The sequence below is a fragment of the Suncus etruscus genome, chromosome 4 (assembly GCF_024139225.1).
Source record: "Suncus etruscus isolate mSunEtr1 chromosome 4, mSunEtr1.pri.cur, whole genome shotgun sequence".
Classification (NCBI taxonomy): domain Eukaryota; kingdom Metazoa; phylum Chordata; class Mammalia; order Eulipotyphla; family Soricidae; genus Suncus; species Suncus etruscus.
Window position 1 is genome coordinate 44296476 of NC_064851.1, and position 22787 is coordinate 44319262.

Consider the following 22787-nt stretch of genomic DNA (forward strand, 5'->3'; position numbering starts at 1 on the left):
CTGTTTTTCTTTCCTTTTTGAGAAAGAGTTTTATTGGTAATAAAACAATAGGTTAAAAGATCGCAGGTTCAAGCTCAAACCAGCCACCTCTATTATACCCTCTATACTATAGGTTCCTTGCTACCTATTTTGATTGTTTACCTAATAAGCCAGGCTGATATGAAAATAACTATGAATTTAAGTAAAGACTTATATTACTTTCTGGAAGGAGGTACAATGACAAGATCAAAACTCATCAGGTGTGCAGAATAAAAGGGCAAAATAATTCAATAATCTTGGTTTTGTTTTAGCAGAAGGTATGTGAAATACAATAAAACAATGAACTTGCTTTTTAAAATGTGTGCCTTCAAATGAAACCATAGACTATTTTCTTTTATTGATAGTACCTACCTCTGAAAGTATTTTATGTAATCTATTAGGAAAATAGTTGTAAAGCTACAAGGCTTCATTATAAAAAAAAATCTAAGGAAAAATGTGAGCAGGGTTCCTTCTTTCACATAACATATGAATGAAACTTTTGAAATATCTTGGAATGAAAAAATTGCTGAAGTAAAAAAATGTTTAAATATGGATGAGAGAAAGAACAGACATTTATTCCAGAGGTACAGATTCTTGTTAAAATATCTAACATCGAGTGGAAATAAAAAATGATCATACCTAAACACCAAACCCAAAGTCAACAACAGAATCAAGATAATCCAATCTATATCAAACTATACACAGAGGGGATCTATCATACTAGCAGTTCAGGGGGCAATGGGGTGGTATATGATGCATGCTGGGATTAGGGGTGAAGGGAGGACAATACCGGTGGTGGGAATGGCCCTATTTCACTGTTACTATGTACCTTAACTTAACTGTGAAATACCTGTAATTCACATTGGTCATAATAACAATTCTTAGAAAAAGAAAAAGAAAAAAAAGATATCTATATCTCCATCAGAAAACACTGAGCCTGAGTTTGTTCTCTGTAGAAACATAAGTTTCACAGCTTAAGTGGGATGGCACTCTGTCTCCTCAAGTAATGGGAGTAGAACTGTAGAAGTGAATGGTAGTTACATAATGACTAAATTAAGATTATTGAAAGAATTAAATTAGCTTGAAATAGACTTAATCATGATCAGACTATAAGGCTTAAACATCATCATCATGACTTACTTTCTGTTGCAAGAGAGAGCCATTTTAGGTAGTCCAGGATTTAGTATTGTGATTCTACCAAGGGATCAGAGACCCCTATGTTCCTGCTTTCTATCACATATAGCTTATTTATTTATTTAGGTTTTTTGGGCCATACCAGTTACTCCTGGCTCTGTGCTCAGAAATCACTCCCAGAAAGTTTGGGGGATCATATCAAAGAAATATCATATCAAGAAATAAAAGAAGACACAAGGAAATAGAGACATGTTCATGGATTGGAATCAATGGAATAGACCTGAGGATTCAAAGAATGTTCTCCAGACATATAATCAATTAATCTTTGATAAAGGGGCAAGAAACACAAAGCGGAGAAATTAAAGCCTCTTCAACAAGTGACACAAAAAAGTGAACTCAGACCTCTCTAACACCATCACAAAGGTCAAATCAAAATAGATTAAAGACCTTTGATATAAGACCTAAAACTATAAATAGGCAAAACACTCAATGACACAGCCTAAAAGCATCTTCAAGGAGGAAATATCACTGTCTAAGCAAGTGCAAGCATAAATAAACAAACGGGACTACATTAAACAAAGACACTTGTGTACTTTAAGGGAAACAGTGACTAGGATACAAAGGCCACTCACAAAATGAGAGGAGACCAGTCATCCAATACCCAGATATCTGATAAAGGTCTAATATCTAAGCTATAAAGATATACTGATAGAACTTAACAAGAGAAAAACATCTAATCTCATCAAAACATGGGAAGAATAAATAAACAGATATTTCCTCAAAGAAGAAATACAAATGGCCAAAAGGCACATGAAAAAAAATGTTCCACATCACTAATCATCAGGGATATTCAAAACAAAACAATGAGATACCATCTCATACTACAGAGACTGGCACACATCACAAAGAACAAGAACAACCAGTGCTGGTGTGGGTGTGAAGAAAAAGAACTCTCATTCACTTAGTAAATTCATTGGTAAATTCTCATTCATGTGCTAGTGAGAATGCCATCGAGTTTTTTTCTGGAAAAAAATATGGATATTCCGGGCCCGGAGAGATAGCACAGCGGTGTTTGCCTTGCAAGCAGCCGATCCAGGACCAAAGGTGGTTGGTTCGAATCCCGGTGTCCCATATGGTCCCCTGTGCCTGCCAGGAGCTATTTCTGAGCAGATAGCCAGGAGTAACCCCTGAGCACCGCCAGGTGTGACCCAAAAACCAAAATATATATATATATATATATATGGATATTCCTCAGATAACTGGAAATTGAGCTCCTGTTTGATCCAGCATTATCACTGTTAGAGATATATCCTTGGAACACAAAACACAATACAAAAATCCCCTTAGTACTCCTTTGTTCATTATAACACAATATATAATAGCTAGAATCTGGAAACAACTCAGGTCCCCAACAACAGACGAGTAGCTAAAGAAACTGTGGTATATTTATGCAATGAAATACTATGCAGCCTTTAGGAAAAATAAAATCATGAAATTTGCCTACACATGGATGGACATAGAGACTATTATGCTGAGTGAAATGAGTCAGAGGGAGAGGGATAGATAGAAAAGTTTCACTCATTTGTGAAATATAAGAAAAATTAAAGACAGTATATTAATAATATCTAGAGACAATAGCAATGAAGGCCAGGAGGACCAGCCCATGATATGAAGCTTGTCAAAAAGAACAGTGAGTGCTTTTAGAGCACTAATTGTCCTGAGAAATACTATGATAATGATATAGAGAAATAAAATATCTGTCCTCAAGGCAGGCAAGGGGTATGGGAGAAGGAAAATGGGGGACATTGGTGGTGGGAAAGTTACACTGGTTAAGGGGGGTGTATATTTCAATGACTGAAACCCAACTATGAACATTTCTGTAATCTTGGTGCTTAAATAAAGAAATTCTTAAAGATTAAAAAAAAAAGAAAAGTTCTAAAGATGAAAGACTTAGTCAACTCTCAGTCAAATATATTTGTTTGCTTACAAAGATGACTTTAAGGTACCAAACAATAAAAAATAGATGTAAATCTGTAATTTTTAATATACATAAAATATTTTATATTAACAATCTAGAACTAAAACTCCAATTATATCAATCAGGAGACAGTAATAGAAAGGGCAAAAGTAAAAAGATGTAACAAAGGGGGACAGAACAACAGTGAATAGGGCACTTGCCTGTACACAGCCAATGCAGGTCAGTCCTAGGCATCCCATATAGTCCCCTAAGTTCTGCCTGGAATAAGCCCTGACCATATATATGATAACGTTTTTTTCTTAGAGAAATTTAAAAATCTTCACTTCCTAAAGATATTAGTAGAAAATTATGAATTTATCCATGCAATATAAAATTTTAAGGGAAAAGGCAAAATAAAAAAAAACGACATTAAATAATTGCTAAATCCAAAAAAAGGCAGAAAGAAAACCCTCTGGAAAACAGTAAAATACTAAAAATAGTACTTTTTAAACTTGTCAGCAATTAAAATAAGTACAATTTTAATTTTTACTCAACTCAAAATGATTCTGCATCTTATTTACATTTATAACAAGAACAAAAAACCTGGATTTGAAAACATATATGAAATCACTGAAAAATACCAGTTAGAGAAAGCAGTTAGTGCTAAAGATGAAAGATCTAGAAAGACATAAAAAAAATATTCTTAGTATCTAAAGCGATAGTACAGGGGAGTTAAGGTGCATGTCTCTATATGTGGCTGACCAGGTTCAATCTCTGGCACCATATAATCTCCCGAACATTGCTAGCAACCATGAAAGACATTCCTTCCCACCCAGCAACACCAAGCAAGACCCTAGAAGCTCACTAGAGTTAACCCAGCTAATCCCTGGCACTGCACGGCCCTCACAATAATACAACCTCAGGTCTTAGCAATGAATTGCTGACCTAGTGCTCCAAGACACTATGTGGGAGGCCCCTCATTGTCCTCAATTAAAAAAATATTCTTAAGTCAAAGGAGAGATCCTTTAAGGATTAAAATATATATATAATTAAGAGGATTAACATTCACTTGAAGAAGAACATATATGAAATTTAGAAACGCAATAGAGATATGACATGTAAAAGAAAGTAGTAATTATCAGCTAGTATCATCTATTACAAGTTTACATATTTTGGGTTATTGAAATAAGCACATACACTTTCAGGGCTTGGCCATACTTCATTGAATACACAATGGTGGCTAATAATGAGAAACTAAATTTCAATATGTATAAAATTTATGAAGGTATCAACCGAAATCTGACAGTCCCTATAAAAAATTAGGATCCAATTTAAGGCAATCCTAATGGAAACACTTAAATGTTTTTTTTGGAAGACAATTCATTTTTCTTTTTTTCTTTTAAATAAAAATTTTTTAAGCACCATAATTACAAGCATGATTGTAGTTGGATTTCAGTCATAAACAAAACACCCCCTTCACCAGCGCAACATTCCCACCACCAACGACTCCCATTCAAGTAGATGTTGTCCAAGAAGATTTTTTTTTGAGGAAATTTATTGTTTTAACTTAACACAACACTGGAAAATAAATTAAGAATTGAGATCTAGGTTCTAGTTCTGATCTGTGTGTAGCTTCAGGCAAATCACAATTTATCAGGCACGATCTCACAATTTTGTAATGAGATAATTGGTGTATACTATCTCTAATTTCTGTTTGATATTTATATTTATATAATTTTTTTAAAAAAATTTTGAAACAGAAACTTTTTTGAAACCATAACTTCTATTACTCCAGTTATAGATTTGCCTGATGATTTATATACAACAGTGAAAAGTTTCTCTCTTAGGATTCAAGGTATTTTGGAAATAAATATTTAATGGGGTGTCTAGAAGTATCACAAAGGAAGAATGAACTTTATCTAAGGAGAAAAAAGAAATTATTTACCTAACTGGTTTGATTGAGCTACATCAAAAAAATAATCATTTTCAGGCCAGGGATGCGACTCAATGGTACAGTATATGTTTTGCATGTTCGAGGCAATGAATGAGAAATTCCCAGCACAGTACAAGGAAAATCATTCTCCCTAATATGGCATACATTAAATAAAAAATTTAACACTAAGAAATAAGACTCAGTCAAACATTTGGTAAAAAGGAAAAAATATCAATGCATTTATTACTGTAAACTGAGTAAAATAATCACTACAAATTGTTGCATTACCTTATTCTACCTCTTTAAATGATTATTTCTCCTTACAAATTTCCCATGCTAAAAATGTATCTATCTTACTTCATATATTTATCCCTTCACTCATGCTTTTACTTTTACAGTATGTCTTACTTAGAATATCATTATCATTCAATTAATACTTATTAAATATATTCTCATACTGCCCATTATTTTTTGTTTGGTTCATGTTCAAGCTAAATTGAAAGCACCTGATATTGAGCATGTTTTCTTTCTGTTATATACTTAGCTTCAATAGAAAAAAAAACAAATTTTTTTTGTTTTTTTGAGCCACACCCAACAGTGCTCAGGGGTCACTCCTGGCTCTGCTCTCAGAAATCCCTCTTGGCAGGCTCGGGTGACTATATGGGATGCTGGAAATTGAACCTGGTCCCATGTTGGCTGCATGCAAAGCGAATGCCCTGCCACTGTGCTATCGCTCCGGTCCCAGCTTCAATAAAAAAAAATTTTTTTTAAAAGTTACAAAATATTAGGGGCTGGAGAGATAGCATAGCAGTAGAGTTTGCCTTGCATGCAGCCAATCAAGGATGGATGGTGGTCTGAATCCCGACATCCCATATGGTTCCTGTGCCTGCCAGGAGCGATTTCTGAGCAGAGAGCCGAAGTAAACCCTGAGCAATGCCAGGTGTGACCCAAAAAACAAAAACAAAAACAAAAATTTCACAAAACATCAATTTTTAACTAACATATAAAAGTTCCTGAAAATTAATTTCACGTTTACATTGACTCACTTTACATAAAATATTCTGTTTCATAATAAATGTAAAATGTTAAAAAATTATAAATATAACTATAAATAAGTAGTATATTAAGATATTTAACAGCTACATTTACCAATTCACTTTCATTTCTCTTGTTTTAATTCTTCCTTCCATTGGATATCTAGAAATAAAAACACAAGGCAAAACTTTATTATTATTATTTGAATTAAATAAAAGCTTTTGAAATTACTTAAAAAATTTTATCAGCTTTGGTACCTGATAGTTATCCGATTTGGATCCTTGTTCAAAGTATTTAATGTTTTCTTTTCATTTATTCTTAATTTTATATCTAGAAATTCCTTGCAACTGGATATCATTGTGACCTATAAAATTTCAGCATTTACTCATTTAATATGTTTATCATTTTTTTCATTCTTTTAAGAATTTCAAATTTTCTCATAATTCATTCATTTTTCATATTCTTAGTTGCCAAATAACTGATGGTATAAAATAAAAAGGTAAATGAACTTTGCTGTTTTTACTACTATTAGCAGTTTAAGACAATTTTACATTTTTTTAAGATGTTTAAATTTTAGAGTGGTGGCACAAGTGATAAGGTGTTTGCCTGGAGCATGCTAGTTTATGACGGACCACAGTTAGATTCCCCCAGTGTCCCATATGGTTCCCCAAGTCAGGAGCGATTTCTGAGCGCATAGCCAGGACCCTGAGTGTCAGTGGGTGTGGCTTAAAACAAACAAAAAACAAACAAACAAAAAAAGAGATAAAGTACTATTTAGGTTTTCCCTTTTTATTTTCATTCTTAGATTATATGAAATACATTAAAAGTTGTTTCTTCAATTTTATTATAAAGTATTTCATATTGTACTTATTTTATAGTAAAAATTAACTTACCAGATCTGGCAAAGTTTCATTTCCACTGATTGTAAAAAATTTCTTTACCGTTTCAAATGTAATATAATACCAAGCCATCAATCTTCCTGCCTCTATGGGAAAATATGAAAAAAAATTACTCCATCAGTGAAACAACTTGTTTTTTTTATCAGTTTAAAAACACTTCCTTAACATCTAAATATATCTTTATATGTGTATTTATATATACAATACATACATAAAATATGTATATTATAAATATATGTACATTATAATTACTTTATATGAATTACATATAAGTTACTACATGAGATTTCAGTAAAAATGGTACAAGAGCAAATACTTTTTATTGCACAGACATGAATCTACCTTTCACCTTTTGCATATGAGCCAAGTAAAATTATATAATACATATTTTAGTTTAACAAATTGTAGAAGAAAACCTGAAAACAAAACTCTAAGTTCAAATTTGTTTTGTTTTGTTTTTGGGCCACACCCGGCATTGCTCAGGGGTTACTCCTGGCTGTCTGCTCAGAAATAGCTCCTGGCAGGCACAGGGGACACCGGGATTCGAACCAACCACCTTTGGTCCTAGATCAGCTGCTTGCCAGGCAAACGCCGCTGTGCTATCTCTCCATCTAAGTTCAAATTTTATAGCAAAGTAGAGATATCAGTATCAAAACTATAATTTTAAATTCTTCAATGTAGTAATAGTTAACTGTCCACATTTCCATATTTCCCAATAAAGCTTCCTTTATATATCAAAAGGCAGTCTGTCTATCTGTCTGTCTGTCTGTCTGTCTATCTATCTATCTAATTATCTATCTATCTACCTATCTACCTACCTACCTACCTACCTACCTATCTATCTATCTATCTATCTATCTATCTATCTATCTATCTATCTATCTATCTATCTATCTATCTATCTACATATACATGGATTTTCCTAAATTTGATTAAGCTCCTGAAGTTTATTTCAGGGTTTGACTCTGATTTGGTTCCATAGTTAATTCTCTTAAAAATTGCTTATAGGATTCAACCAGAGGTAAACTTAGGATATATAAATTAAGCAATTTATTGCAAAGAAATAAATAATTTATAATAATATAAACATAATATAATATTATTATATATTTTATATATAACATAACATCTATTATATATTATATTATAATATAAATATAATAATAAATTATACTTTATACTAAAATAAATGTCTTCTCTTAAAAGACATATCTATAATAAAGTCAATGTTACACTTCCTAATATATTTTTAGTCATAAGTCCTAAAAATTAAAAAACTTTCTTCCTCTACAATTATAATCTAAATAGAGAAGAGAAAGAGTTAAGGAACCATCCAGGAAATCACTTTTTTTTGTTTGTTTTGTTTGTTTTTTTGGTTTTTGGGCCACACCCGGCTGTGCTCAGGGGTTACTCCTGGCTGTCTGCTCAGAAATAGCTCCTGGCAGGCACAGGGGACCATATGGGACACCGGGATTCGAACCAACCACCTTTGGTCCTGGATCGGCTGCTTGCAAGGCAAACGCTGCTGTGCTATCTCTCCGGGCCCCAGGAAATCACTTTTTAATTAACAACTGCTCAATAAGTGAAAACAATAACACAAAAGGTCCTACTAGCAACAAACAGTTCAGTAAATCCTAAGACAATGACTTTAATAACACCATTCTGAGATATAAATTTTTTACATGTATTCTTTTACTGAACTATTATTTTTTGATAATTCTACTTACCATTTTTTTATAGCAAGCTATATAAAATAAATTATTTTGTGCTTGCCAAAGGAAAAACTGGGGAAGAGTGGGTGGAAACTGGGGAAACTAGTGGTAAGATTGATGCTAGGACACTGAATGTCTGAAACAACTGTTCTAATGAATAACTTTGTAAACCATGCTTTTTAAATAAAATTTTAAAAAAAGAATTAGTAAAGCAGACCTGGAGAGATATTTCAATAGGCTGGAGGCTGGAGTTTATTATGGTTCCCTGAGTGCTGCTATGAGTACAGTACCAAACAATCCTGAGTAGTTACTTGAGCACCACTGAGTTGATGTAAAAAAAATAAAAACACAAACAAAAAGCACTAGAAAAAGGAGGTCTTCAAGTGTTAGAATAAATTTGAATAAATCACATAATAAAGTCAAATTCTGTGTCTGAAAAAAATTCTATATTTTCATAAATAGGATTCCTACAAATTTATAAAGCTGATAATGTTACTCTGATGAGAACAAAGGTAACAATTATACCTTCATCTAAATTTTAGATCTTAAGTAAACAATTGTTAATTTTAATAGCAATGATAGAAAACATTACCAGTAGGCTTGAAATTAATATCGTCATCCATCTTTATCAAGTCAAGAGATGATAAATCATTCAGATTCTTCAAACATAAGTCTGTTCAATGATAAAAATGCAATTCTATTTAGGAAAAGGACGAAGTACAATGAAATGGAATTTGTTATCTAATATATCATGTACATTTTTGTAATTGAGAAGAACAATATTTACATAGTGGTAAGAGAAACCTCATTGCATGCTGAAACATTGTATGTCTAAAATTTAACATTGCAAAGCTTTGTAAATCACAACACTTTAAATTTAAATATATTTAATAAAAATAGAAGTTTCGGGGCCAGAGAGATAGCACAGTGGTGTTTGCCTTGCAAGCAGCCAATCCAGGATCTAAGGAGGTTGGTTCAAATCCTGGTGTCCCATATGGTCCTCCGTACCTGCCAGGAGCTATTTCTGAACAGATAGTCAGGAGTAACCCCTGAGCACTGCCAGGTGTGACCCAAAAACAAAACAAAAAAATAATAGAAGTTTCAATAAAGGATGAAGACACTTAGAGAAAATGCATAGTACTAACCACATAAATATGTGCAAAATATAAATTAACAGGAAAGAAATTAACAATCTGTGTCCATTTTGAGTAGAAAAAACCTGTTTAAATTTACTTTAATATATTTATATTCAATTTATGTTATTTTATTAACTTTATTGAATAGGAATTAAAATTAACTTAAAAAAGCAAAACCTCCTTTATATAAAAAATAATGCCAGAAAGATTTTTATAACAGTAACAATAAAGAAAATCAACTCTCGAACTTTTGCCTCTGCTCTGCTCTATGAAGCTGCTGTAATCCATCCACCCAGAACAGCACCAGAGTGTACAACAGTAGAAAACATTTGCTGAGTGCATGACAGAAGGGGTAGGCTGTCTCTGCCCATGAAGGGCAGAGCCAAAGGAGCCTTCACTTCACAGCTCTGCTCATCTTCTAGCCAATGAACCCCGGCAAAACAGGTTGAAAGCAACACATGACAAGAATGATGATGCGGAAACAAGGCAAGCCAACACCTGCATAGAGAATGAAGATAACAGTTCTGATGACCCAAAAATTGCCAACCACCAATTTAGCCTCTCAGATAAGGAGTTTAGAGAAGAAATATGAAGGATGTCCATAGAACTCAAAGAAGCAATGTATCAAACTGAATGAACCATAAATAAGAACCAAGAGAATATAAAAATAGAAATAAGAAAACTCCAAACTGAAATAATAGGACTGAAAAACTTGGTAGGTGAAGTGAAAACCTCACTGGAAATCCTCTCCAACAGAGTAACAACAGCTGAGGAATGAATCAGTGAGCTGGAAGATGAGATGCATAACAATTCCATACACAAGAGATTGGAAAAGAGCCTTAAAGCAAACGATTAGACAATAGAAAAAAATGGGAACAGACAAAAATAGAAGTGTGATAAACTCAACAGAAATAACATAAGAATCATTGGAGTCCCAGAAACCGAGAAAGAAATCCCTAGGAAGAATCAACATTCAAGGACATCATTACAGAGAAACTCCCAGAGCTAAACAGTGCACGCAACCAACTCCTGCATGCCTGAAGAGTAATAGCTAAAAGAGTCCTGAAGAAAAGCACCCCTAGACACATTCTAGTCACAATAACATATTCCACTGATAGGGATAGAATATTGAAAGCAGCATGACCAAAAAGGGAAATTATGTACAAAGGAGCATCCTTAATATTTACAATAGACCTGTCATAAGAAACCCTCAAGGCCAGAAGGCAGTCATGGAATATAGTAATAAAACTCAATGAAATGAATGCTTCAGCTACAATCAGTACTAGATAGACTCACATTCAGATTTTATACATAGTTTCACAGATAAACAAGAGCTCACAAACTTTACAGACTCAAAACCAGCCTTAAAAGAAAAACTGAAAGACCAACCAACAGACACAGCAAACTCCTACATAAAGATGGCACTATATCCCATGACAATTATGTATCTCAATGTCAATTACTAAATGTTAAGAGACATAGAGTGACAAAATGAATTAAAAAAGCTGAATCCAACATACTGCTACCTACAATAAATACATCAGAAAAGTCAGAACAAACATATACTCAAAATCAAATTTGGAGGACAATTATTCAAGCAAACAACTCCATTAAAAAACTGGAGTGCCCATATTAATATCAAATAACACAAACTTCAGACTTAGAAAAGTCATAAGGGACAAAGATGGATATTTCATAATAATCAATGGATATGTACAACAGGCAGAAATATCACTCCTAAACTACACACACCCAATGAAGGACCAGCAAAATATTTAATTCAATTATTGACAAAACTAAAAGAAGACATCAATAGAAACACAATAATAGTGAGAGACCTCAAAACCTCCCTGTCACTCCTTGATAGGTCAACTAGGCTGAAACCCAACAAGAATATACTAGCTCTGAAAGGAGAAATGGAAGAAAGTGGCCAAGTAGTTATATATAGGGCACTCCAACCCCAGAAAACTTGATACACATTCTTCTCCAGTGCACCTGGGTCATTTTCCAGGATAGACCACATGCTGGCCCATAAAACATACCTCCATAAAATCAAGAGGATAGAAATTGTACAGACTACCTTCTCAGGTCACAATGCACTGAAATTAGAAGTCAACTACAAAGGGATACAGAAGAAAAACTTAACACCTGGAAATTAAACAGTTCACAGAAAATGATCAACAAAATGAACCAAAATATGTATTCAGTGGACACAGCTAAGCTTAGAGCAGAAATCAATAAAGTGGAAATCCTAAAATCAATCTGAAAGATCAATGAAAGCCAAAAGCTGGTTCTTTGAAAAAATAAACAAGATAGATAAACCACTAGCAAAACTTAAAAAGAAATGGAGAATAACTTAATAAATAAACTTAGAAATGAGAAGGGGGAGATAACTATAGATACTGCAGAGATTCAAAGGTTAATCAGAGACTACTTTGAGAAACTCTATGCCATAAAACATGAAAACCTGAAAGAAATGGATAAATTCTTGAACTCTCATAATCTTCCACGGTTGAATCAGGATGATCTAGCATATCTAAACAGACCCATCACTACAGAGAAAATTAAAATGGTCATCAAAAGTCTTTCCAAAAACAAAAGTGCAGGCCCAGATGGATTCACTAATAAATTCTTTCAAACTTTCCAAGAGGAACTATGACCAATCCTTTTCAGGCTCTTTCAGGAAATTAAAGAAACAGAAACACTACCAATAGTTTTTATGAAGCTAACATCACCCTGATATACCAAAAGACAGAGATTCTGCCAAAAAAGAAAACTATAGTAATAAACCTTATGAACATGGATGCAAAGTTCCTCAACAAAATCATAGCAAATAGGACTCAAAGCCTCATCAAGAAGATAATATACCATGACAAAGTAGGTTTCCATTCCAGGAATGCAAGGATAGTTTAATATATGTAAATCAATCAGCATAATACATCATATCAACAAAAAGAAAAATAAGAACCAAATGATCATATCAATAGATGCAAAGAGAGCATTTGATAAGATCCAACAATACCCTATCATGATAAAAAAAAAAAAAAACCTCTTAACAAGATGGGAATGGAAGGAACTTTTCTCAATATAGTCAAGGCCATCTACCACAAACCAATGGCCAATATTATTCTCAATGGAGAGAAACTAAAAGCCTTTCCTCTAAAATCTGGAGTAGGTCAAGGCTGGCCCCTCTCACCACTCCTATTCAACATAGTACTGGAAGTACTTGCCATAGAAATTAGGCAAGAAAAAGATATCAATGGCATTCAGAGAGGAAAGGAAGAAGTCAAGCTCTCACTTCTTGCAAATGACATGATACTGTATTAGAAAGTCCTAAAGACTACCAAAAAGCTTCTAAAATCAATAGATTCAAAGTTGCAGGCTACAAAATTAACACACAAAAATCAATGGCCTTCTTATACACAAATAATGATAGAGAAATGGAAAATGGCACGATAACAGAAAAGTAGAAGGGAGATACTAAGCAGTACTTTGTGGTTACTGATGAGTCTGCATTTTATTCAGAGTAATGAAACATTAAAAGATAGTGAGCGAGAAAGTATAATCAAATTTAGGAGTGTAAGGGCTTTAAGGCTTTAAGGAAACTAAAACCTCTTATTTAGCTTTCCAATCTTTAACAGCAAGACTTAGCTACTCTCTAATGACTAAAGATAACTACTATTATGCTAATTGAACAAAATATAAATGAGTACAATGTCATTTAAATGAGAAACATCTCAAATTTTGTGATTACTTGTAGATTTTTTAATCACTTATGATGAAAACATGATTTTAAAACTCTTACATAATTGGTCAGTAAATACTATTATTTTATACAGATTTCTACATTTAGATTTAGATTTCTCTCTAAAAATATAGTACTTTTAACTGGTTTGTAGTTTTAGTGTCTGACACACTAAAACATTCCATGTAAATTAACATTTGTAGCACTGTTTTTCTGAAAGTCTCAGAATAATGAAAAGAAAGCAATTTATAATCCTTGTAAGAGCTAATAATCTCTTGCTATTTTACATGAGATAGTGAAATAATGAGTGATTAAAAAATAAAGCTGAAATTTGATAGGAATATATCATTTTCAGAAATTAGTGTAAGAAACCTATAATCAAGTGAGGCATACATTTTTAGTTAAAATTAAACTGGAAATTTACCAGTGTCATTTGAAATTAAATAAAAATAAAACTTTTTATCAAATTAAGATAATTTGAAAGGATTTAGATTAATTCAAGAAAAGTTTATTTGTGTCAAGCTTTGCAAGTGAAAAAATAGTTGATCTATTTTTTCTGCAAAATTATTTTGTTGTTTTTTACACTTCTTACAATACTTTGAAATATTACAGAAGTTAAAGTATAGATTAATACTTTTTTTTTGGGGGGGGTTGGGTCACACCCAGTGGCACTCAGGTGTTACTCCTGGCTCTGTTCTCAGAAATTGCTCCTGGCAGGCACAGGGGACCATATGGGCTGCCGGGATTCTGTTCTGGTTATGCTGCGTGCAAGGCAAACATCTTACTGCTGTGCTATCTCTGGTCCCAGATTTATATACTTATACAGGTGTGTAATAGTATTCAGCATAGTAACACCAAAGTTTCAGTGCCATTCTATCAATAAAAAGACCCCTTTACCTATTTCTTCTACCAGCTCAACCTTTCTGGTAAACATCATAATTATCACTAAGAGCCAATTCAGTTCTTTTATGACAGTTTGTTTCTTTAATTATTTATATCCCATATATGACTGAAACCATCAACTATCACCTCCTCACTTAGCAAAGTAATTTAAAATTCATTTCTAAGAGTGTTCTCTCAAAAATGATCTTTTTTTTTTTTTTTTTTTTTTTTTTTTTTTTTGGTTTTTTGGGTCACACCCGGCGGTGCTCAGGGGTTACTCCTGGCTGTCTGCTCAGAAATAGCTCCTGGCAGGCTCAGGGGACCATATGGGACACCGGGATTCGAACCAACCACCTTTGGTCCTGGATCGGCTGCTTGCAAGGCAAACACCGCTGTGCTATCTCTCCGGGCCCAAAATGATCTTTTTTTAAGTATAATGTACAAGATAGTTTTTTTTTTTTAGAAAGAAATGCATCTAACCTTGTAATTTTGCTTCAATTCCATCTTTGTTCAATCCAGATGAAAAACCTGTCAGTTATAAATATTTGTACAAATGAAGTAGAATGGACTTAAACTTTATAAATTTCATTTATATCCATTAACAAGAAAAAATACTTTAAACTTTAAATAAGATAAATAACAGTGAAGTTGTTTTGTTTTTTGTTTTTAAAGCTTAGGACCGGAAGCGATTGTACCATGGCTAAGGCATTTGCCTTGAGCGCAGCCTGACCAAGAAGGTTCCATCCCTGGCATCCATATGGTCCCCAAGAGCCACAGGTGTAATTCCTGAGCATAGAGCCAAGAGTAAATCCTGTGTAGTGCTGGGTGTGGTCCCACCAAAAATCTTAAAACATCTATAGAAAAGAACTACAGTTATTAAATTTTTTCAATAACAACCTATCTTGGGGTAGGAGAGATAGAACAGTTAGTAGGGTGCTTGTGATACATGCCAGGAATGCATTCCAGAACCCCATATGGTCCCCAATACCACCAGAAATGATCCCTGATGCAGTCTGGAATAATCCCTGAGCAATACTGGGTATATTCCTAAAAGCCAAAAAGAACTAACAAAATCAAAACCCTGAATACTTATTATATTTCATACTCATTTGAATCGTGTATGCATTAAAATAATGCAATGAGTTCAATTTTATTTCACATTAAGCAATATTATGCAATTTCAAATATTTTTACTTTAAATCTGTACCACATAAAAGAACTCTCTGGAAGTAACACAAATATGTGTTAACTTTAGAAACAAGATTAAAATTCCAGCAGCAATAACAATTTTATATACTTTGTATTAAATACCTGTTTAGACAGAATTCAAGATGCTCTTTAAATTTTACTTAATTTAATTTTAGGCATTTGGGAGAATTATCTTCTTAAAAGAACTATTTTCACCCTGGTGAATACTACCACCAAAATATATGACCATCAGAGATCACAGCAAAGTATGCACCAGTACCACAACAATGTATGGATCCTCAGGAGCACAGTAATTAAGTATGCAAGCATTGTCACAATTATGACCCTCATTTAAACAACAACACAAGGGTAAAATATGCTTAATTAAGTGGGTAAGCATGCCACAATTGTGACCCCATTTAAAAACAACAACAAAAGGATAAAATGTGGGGCTAGAGTGGTGGCACAAGCGGTAGTGCATTTGCCTTGCATGTACTAACCTAGGACAGACAGCTGTTCGATCCCCGGTGTCCAATATGGTCCTCCAAGCCAGGAGCAATTTCTGAGCACATAGCCAGAAGTAACCCCTGTGCATCACCGGGTGTGGCCCCACCCCCCAATAATAACAATAAAAAGGGCAAAATATCCTTAATAAAGTAACAATTTAAAAATACCAAAAATGTATTTTAAAAACAAAACACCTACTTATAGTGGTTTATTTCAAATCTTAATGAAAGATAGATAAAACAAAAATTTCTCTATCTACTCTTAACTCTAAATGTACTTTAGACTATTTTTTCTCCATTACCTGGTAGATTATAGATCATATTCTGTGATCTATAAATATAACATAGGCACACTGGATTGAAAGCATTAGTACTTTTACAAATTGAAATAACGAACCATAATGAGATGGATTTTTCAAGGCTCTAATATAAAGCAAGGTTGATCGTATCCATTCCAAAGCAATATTTACATCTGTGATGGTACGTAGTACTATCTCTGCATTTAAATGCTCAATAAGATGTCTGTGTAAACTAATAAAAAACTTGCATTAGTTATATATGCATATATAAAAACTATATTTTGAAAAGTCAACAAAATATTGAATAATAAACAAAATTGAAGATATACTAATTTCTATCTTAATAAAGATAAACTAATTTTCAAAGCTTAGAAGCTTATACTTTCTTTTTTTTTTTTTTTTTTTTTTTTTTTTTGGTTTTTGGGCCACACCCGGTGACGCTCAGGGGTTACTCCTGGCTATGCGCTCAGAAGTCGCTCCTGGCTTGGGGGACCATATGGGACGCCGGGGGATCGAACCGCGGTCCGTCTCCTAGGCTAGCGCAGGTAAGGCAGGCACCTTACCTCGAGCGCCACCGCCCGGCCCCAGAAGCTTATACTTTCAACTTTTAAAGTAGACAGTAATCTACTTTATTCTCTAAGAGGAAGATTATTTATTTTTAAAAGGGTAGGAAATAAATTATTACCTATTTCTCCAAAATAAATACTATATTCCAGATTGCCCATCATTAGATATATTTTAAAGGTGTAAGAGTAAAACTACATTCCTCCTCTTAAATTATCACATGCTAAGAAACAGTTGAATGAGATAAATGATTGGTGACTTTTGTGTAAGCTACTGAATTTCTTAAAGATACAAACTATAGACAATATAAACTCAAAAAATCCTCTAAAAATTTAACATATCAAAAGAAAAATGTGAACTATTATCTTTTCTAAATATTTTATTACCTGCTTTCCACAGTGTCATTACAAGCCAACATCTGAATGTATTTCTCTTTTGTACTTAACCGAGTCATAATAACTGCAGTAGCTGTAGTGTCAAACTGGTAAAACACACACACACACACACACACACACACACACACACACACACACAGTTTAATTTAGTAGAGAATGCCTGTTAGAGCTACCCTCATCAGGAGCTCAAGTATTACATATTACATAATATCCTTCGTATTAAACACAAAGTCAAAACTTTCTGAAGATGTATGCTTCAAAAGATGAATGCTAACTGGAAATTTGCTTTTAAAACTTTCCAAAGCTAAAGGTATAAATATTTCATAAATCATTTTGGCAGTGGTAGAATCAAAATATACCTAGATAAATAGGTTTAATAACATCTTATTTATCCTATAAAAAGTATAGGTTCATAGGATTTGGAAGATGATTCAATGGCATTGGCATGCTAGATTGGCATGCTAGAGCCCTGAGAGATTCACAGCACTACAGGAGCCCCAAGCAATGTACATTGCCCCTGAGACTCCTGGTACGAGCAAAGAATTTATGGACTTAATATAATAATATTTGAATTCTTTAAAAATATTTTCTTTTTAAATGGTTCTCTTAATATCTACATTAATAACTTATTTGTTCAAGTAATTGTCTAGTAGGTTTTGTAACATTTAATATGCTAAGTAGTTCCTAATTACTGATCAATTGTCGCAATACCTGGTGACCACTATTAACACTTTACTTTAGCATTCAGGAAAAATACATGTTCTACAATGCATGACAGTCCTATTAAATTAAAAATATACCTTACAAAAATGCCAACAGTATTCCTACTCAAAATTTAAAAATAAAAACAAAAATCAGAAAAATTTTTTTTTTTTTTTTGGTTTTTGGGCCACACCCGGTAACGCTCAGGGGTTACTCCTGGCTATGCGCTCAGAAGTCGCTCCTGGCTTGGGGGACCATATGGGACACCGGGGGATCGAACTGCGGTCCGTCCAAGGCTAGCGCAGGCAAGGCAGGCACCTTACCTTTAGCGCCACCGCCCGGCCCCAAAAATCAGAAAAAATTTAACTGCATACATATCACAAAACCCAACACTCATTAACAAATTTCTCGATTAAAGTGGATTCACTGTTATGTTTTAATCTAAATTCAAATATAAAATATTAATTTATGATTAAAAATGCCTTTCTTGCTTTTTTCTACATCTAAACTCAATACAAAAAGTTAAATACTGTCACTTACTTGAGGTCGACCAGCTCTACCAATCATCTGTAGAATATCTGTTTCACTGTACTCTTCAAACATTCCTCCAGCATAATGCATAGTAGATTTTATAACTACCAGATGAGCAGGTAAATTTACTCCCATAGCTAAAGTACTGGTAGTAACTGCAGAAAATTAATTAATATTACTTTTAAGCCATAAAATTACTGTTTTCGGTCAGCATATTCCGATGACATTTATATTCCAATAAATGTAACAAAACTAACAGATAAGGACTCTTTTAAAAGGAATAAAAAGAACTTTATATTGTTAAACTCTTAAAACCAAAATAACCTATCAAATTCTACTTTTCTTTTTTGTTTGGTTTTATTTTTTGTTTGGTTTTAGATTTTTAAAGTTTATTTTATTTAAGCATCATGTTTACAAGTTTGCTCATAGTACAGTTAGCTATTTTTTTTTACAGTTACAAAGTTGTTTGTAATTGAGTTTTAATCATACAATGTACAACACCCTTCACCAGTGCATATTTCCCTCCACCAATGTCCCCAGTTTCCCTCTCACCCTGACTCATGCCCCTTCTCTTTGGCAGTTTTCTTCTCTCTCTCTTTTCTTTTTAGACACTGTGGTTTGCAATATTGTTACTAAAGGGCATGCATGTAATTTGTTTTTTCGCTTTGCAATACCCAATTTTTGTCCAGAGTGACCAATTCCAACTATCATTGTCATAGTGGTCCCTTTTTGCCCTAACTGCATTACCCCTCTATTAGGACCAGGCAAGCTTCCTGGTCCTACTGATCCTTGTCTCTATTGTCTCTGGATATTAATACCACATTATCTTTATTTTATATCCCACAAATAAGTCCAATCATTCTATGTCTATTCCTCTCCCTCTGACTCATTTTGCTCAGCCTAATAGTCTCCATTATCCATCCATGTAAATGTAAATTTTCCTAATAGCTGCATAGTATTCTATTGTATAGATGTACCACAGTTCCACGGTTTCTATCACCACTCATCTACTCTTGGCACTTAGATTTTTTTCCCAGATTCTGATTAGAAATGCAGAGGGCTTTTTTTTTTTTTTTTTTGCATTGTGTTTTGGGGCAAATTTCATTTTCAAACTGCACTAACTTCAGAAATATGATAAACAACTAAAAATGTCAAAGATTTGCTATATCCATATATACAAGTCTAGCCTTGAAATTAAAATATGCAATTTAATATATAACATTAAACAAATGAAAAAGAGCAAATTTAAGTAATAAAAGATTTTTCTCTTAAAATATTTTTTCTTAAATGTCTTAATCTGAACAAATATTTTTTACTTACAAAGAACTGGTAGATCTCCAAATGTAAAAGCTCCTTCTACAACTTTTCTATCTGACAACTCCATACCAGCATGATGATAAGCCACACCATGTATTATGATATCTATAATAACAAATATAATTTGTTATGCTATATTAGTATATTTTTGGATTTTTTTGTTTGTTTTGGGGCCACACCTGGTGATGCTCAGAGTTACTCATGGCTATGTGCTCAGAAATCGCTCCTGGCTCGGGGGACCATATGGGATGCTGGGGGATCAAACTACGGTCTGTCCTACGTCAACTGCGTGCAAGGCAAACACCCAACCACTGTGACACTACTCTGGTCTCTATATTAGTATTATTATTAGCAATGAATCCTTTTGACTATAGTTGAAAATTACATCTAAGACTTACAGAGTGCAAGAGACTGTACATAGACATGCTCCGCATGTGGGAGAACCTGGTGCAATCATTGACATAAAATAGCAACATAGGTATAGCCAGAAATAGCCCCTGTGCACTACCAGGTGTGCCTTCTCCCAAAGAAAACCAATATTAATAAAGTTACCTCTTAATTTTGAATCTCTTATGGAATATACATACTTCTGCAACCTATTTCAAAATACAACAAAATCAAGTTATTCTGATTAATACATATCCTGCATTTATTATTTTGAAAATTATTAAAATATTTTCAAAGCAGTAATACTTGAAGCACTAAGAAATATATAATTTGTGGGACAAGATTGGTAGCACAGCTGTAGAGCATTTGCCTTGCACTCAGCTGACCCAGGATAGATGCGGGTTCAATCCCCGGCATCCCACATGGTTTCCTGAGCCAGGAGCAATATCTGAGTGAAGGGTTAGGAGTAACCCCTGAGCGCCGCTGGGTGTGGCCTCAAAAATCAAACAAAAAACCCCCCATATATATAACTTTCATACTGAGAAGTGATGCATTTTAAAGCTCAATAACATCAACAAAAATTTTTATGGGCAGGACAAAAAAGCATAAAGGCATCACACTTCCTGATTTCATACTACAAAACACTAGTAATGAAAATAATGTGTCGTTACAATTAAAGGAAGGCACAATGACTGTTGGAATTGAAGTAAGAGTCCATATATAAAAAATTAATTTACACAAAAGCAGCCAAGGCTATAAAATAAATAAAGGAAATATTCTACAACAAATGATGTAAAACTGAAGAGCCACATGCAATAGAATGAGACTAAATCATCATTTCATATCATGCACAAGAATTAGCTTAAAATTAAAAACTCAGATATTTGCTACAAAGCTACAAAATAAATACATTGAAGAAAACACATAAAACATTTTTAGGACATTGGCTTTAGTGATATCTTGGAAGAATTAATTCCAAAGGCAATGAAAACAAGAATAAATAAACCAAAATAAAAACAAAATAAAAAACAAAACAAAAATAAAACAAGAATAAATAAAACAAAAAAAGTACAAAAGAAACTATCATTAAACAAAAAGATGGGACTCTACTGGGCCCCTTAAGCTCGGCAAGCCATTTTGAGACTTCCCCTGCCTTGCTTCAACCTGGGAACTTTGATCTTCTCTGGCACTCATCCCCTGATGGCTTGCCTCGGCTGAGGTGAGTCTTTCCAGGCCGGAGTTGCGGATAAAGCTGACTCTGCTGGGCCCCTTACGCCCACCTCTGAAGGGGTCGAAGCAGAGGAACGCTGGCGCTCTGCTTCGCTTTGCGACCGTGCACTCCACCTAGCCAATGAATACCACCACAACACGTAGAAAAACCCACAACACAAGCGTGACAATGGGGAAACTACACAGACCAACATCAGCCATTGAAAATAAAGATGAAAACTGATGACCCAACAATGGCCAACCACCTAGGTAGTCTTTCAGATATGGAGTTTAGAGAAGAAATATGAAGGATGCTCACCGAACTCAAAGAAAGTATAGATCAGAACACTAATAAGAATCAAGAGAATATAAAGATAGAAATCAGAAAACTCCAAACTGAAATATCAGGTCAAATAACAGGTTTGAAAGACTCAGTAGACGAATTGAAGAACATAATGGATGAGCTTTCCCACAGGTTAACAGCAGCTGAGGATAGAATTAGTGTGCTGGAAGATGCAATGCATAACAACTCCACACAGCAGAAGAGATTGTAAAAAAGCCTTAAATCAAATGATCAGACAATAAAAAAATTACTCAAAGAATATGAGCAGATGAAAACAGAAGTCTTTGATAAGCTCAATAGAAACAACCTAAGAATCATTGGAGTCCCAGAGACCAAAAAAGAAAATCTCCAGGAAGAATCAACAGTCAAGAACATCATCAAGGGCCCGGAGAGATAGCACAGCGGCGTTTGCCTTGCAAGCAGCTGATCCAGGACCAAAGGTGGTTGGTTCGAATCCCGGTATCCCATATGGTCCCCCGTGCCTGCCAGGAGCTATTTCTGAGCAGACAGCCAGGAGTAACCCCTGAGCACCGCCGGGTGTGGCCCAAAAACCAAAAAAAAAAAAAAAAAAAGAACATCATCAAAGAGAAACTACCAGAGCTAAAGAAAACATGTGACCAAATCCTGCATGCCCGAAGAGTACCAGCTAAAAGAGACCCCAGGAAAAACACCCCAAGACACATCCTAGTCACAATGATGAATCCCACAGATACAGATATAATACTGCAAGCAGCAAGATCAAAAAGGGAAATTACATTCAAGAGAGCATCCTTGAAATTTACAGCAGTCCTGTCACCAGAAACACTCAAGGCCAGAAGGCAGTGGTGGGATATAGTGACAAAACTCAATGAAATAAATGTTTCGCCAAGAATACTGCACCCAGCAAAACTCACTT

General features: G+C 34.0%; 1 protein-coding gene across 1 annotated transcript in view; it reads right to left on the bottom strand.

The window, feature by feature from the left end:
* Window positions 1–22787, bottom strand: part of HFM1 (helicase for meiosis 1) — a 118847-nt gene that overhangs the window by 43430 nt on the left and 52630 nt on the right. The window contains exons 13-22 of the mRNA XM_049772559.1: window positions 20506–20549; window positions 19957–20058; window positions 18646–18791; window positions 17395–17489; window positions 16543–16676; window positions 14932–14979; window positions 9281–9361; window positions 6971–7062; window positions 6335–6441; window positions 6192–6239 (exon numbers count right to left, since the gene is read on the bottom strand). Coding sequence (XP_049628516.1) covers window positions 6192–6239; window positions 6335–6441; window positions 6971–7062; window positions 9281–9361; window positions 14932–14979; window positions 16543–16676; window positions 17395–17489; window positions 18646–18791; window positions 19957–20058; window positions 20506–20549 — 897 coding nt within the window. The remainder of the gene's footprint in view (window positions 1–6191; window positions 6240–6334; window positions 6442–6970; window positions 7063–9280; window positions 9362–14931; window positions 14980–16542; window positions 16677–17394; window positions 17490–18645; window positions 18792–19956; window positions 20059–20505; window positions 20550–22787) is intronic.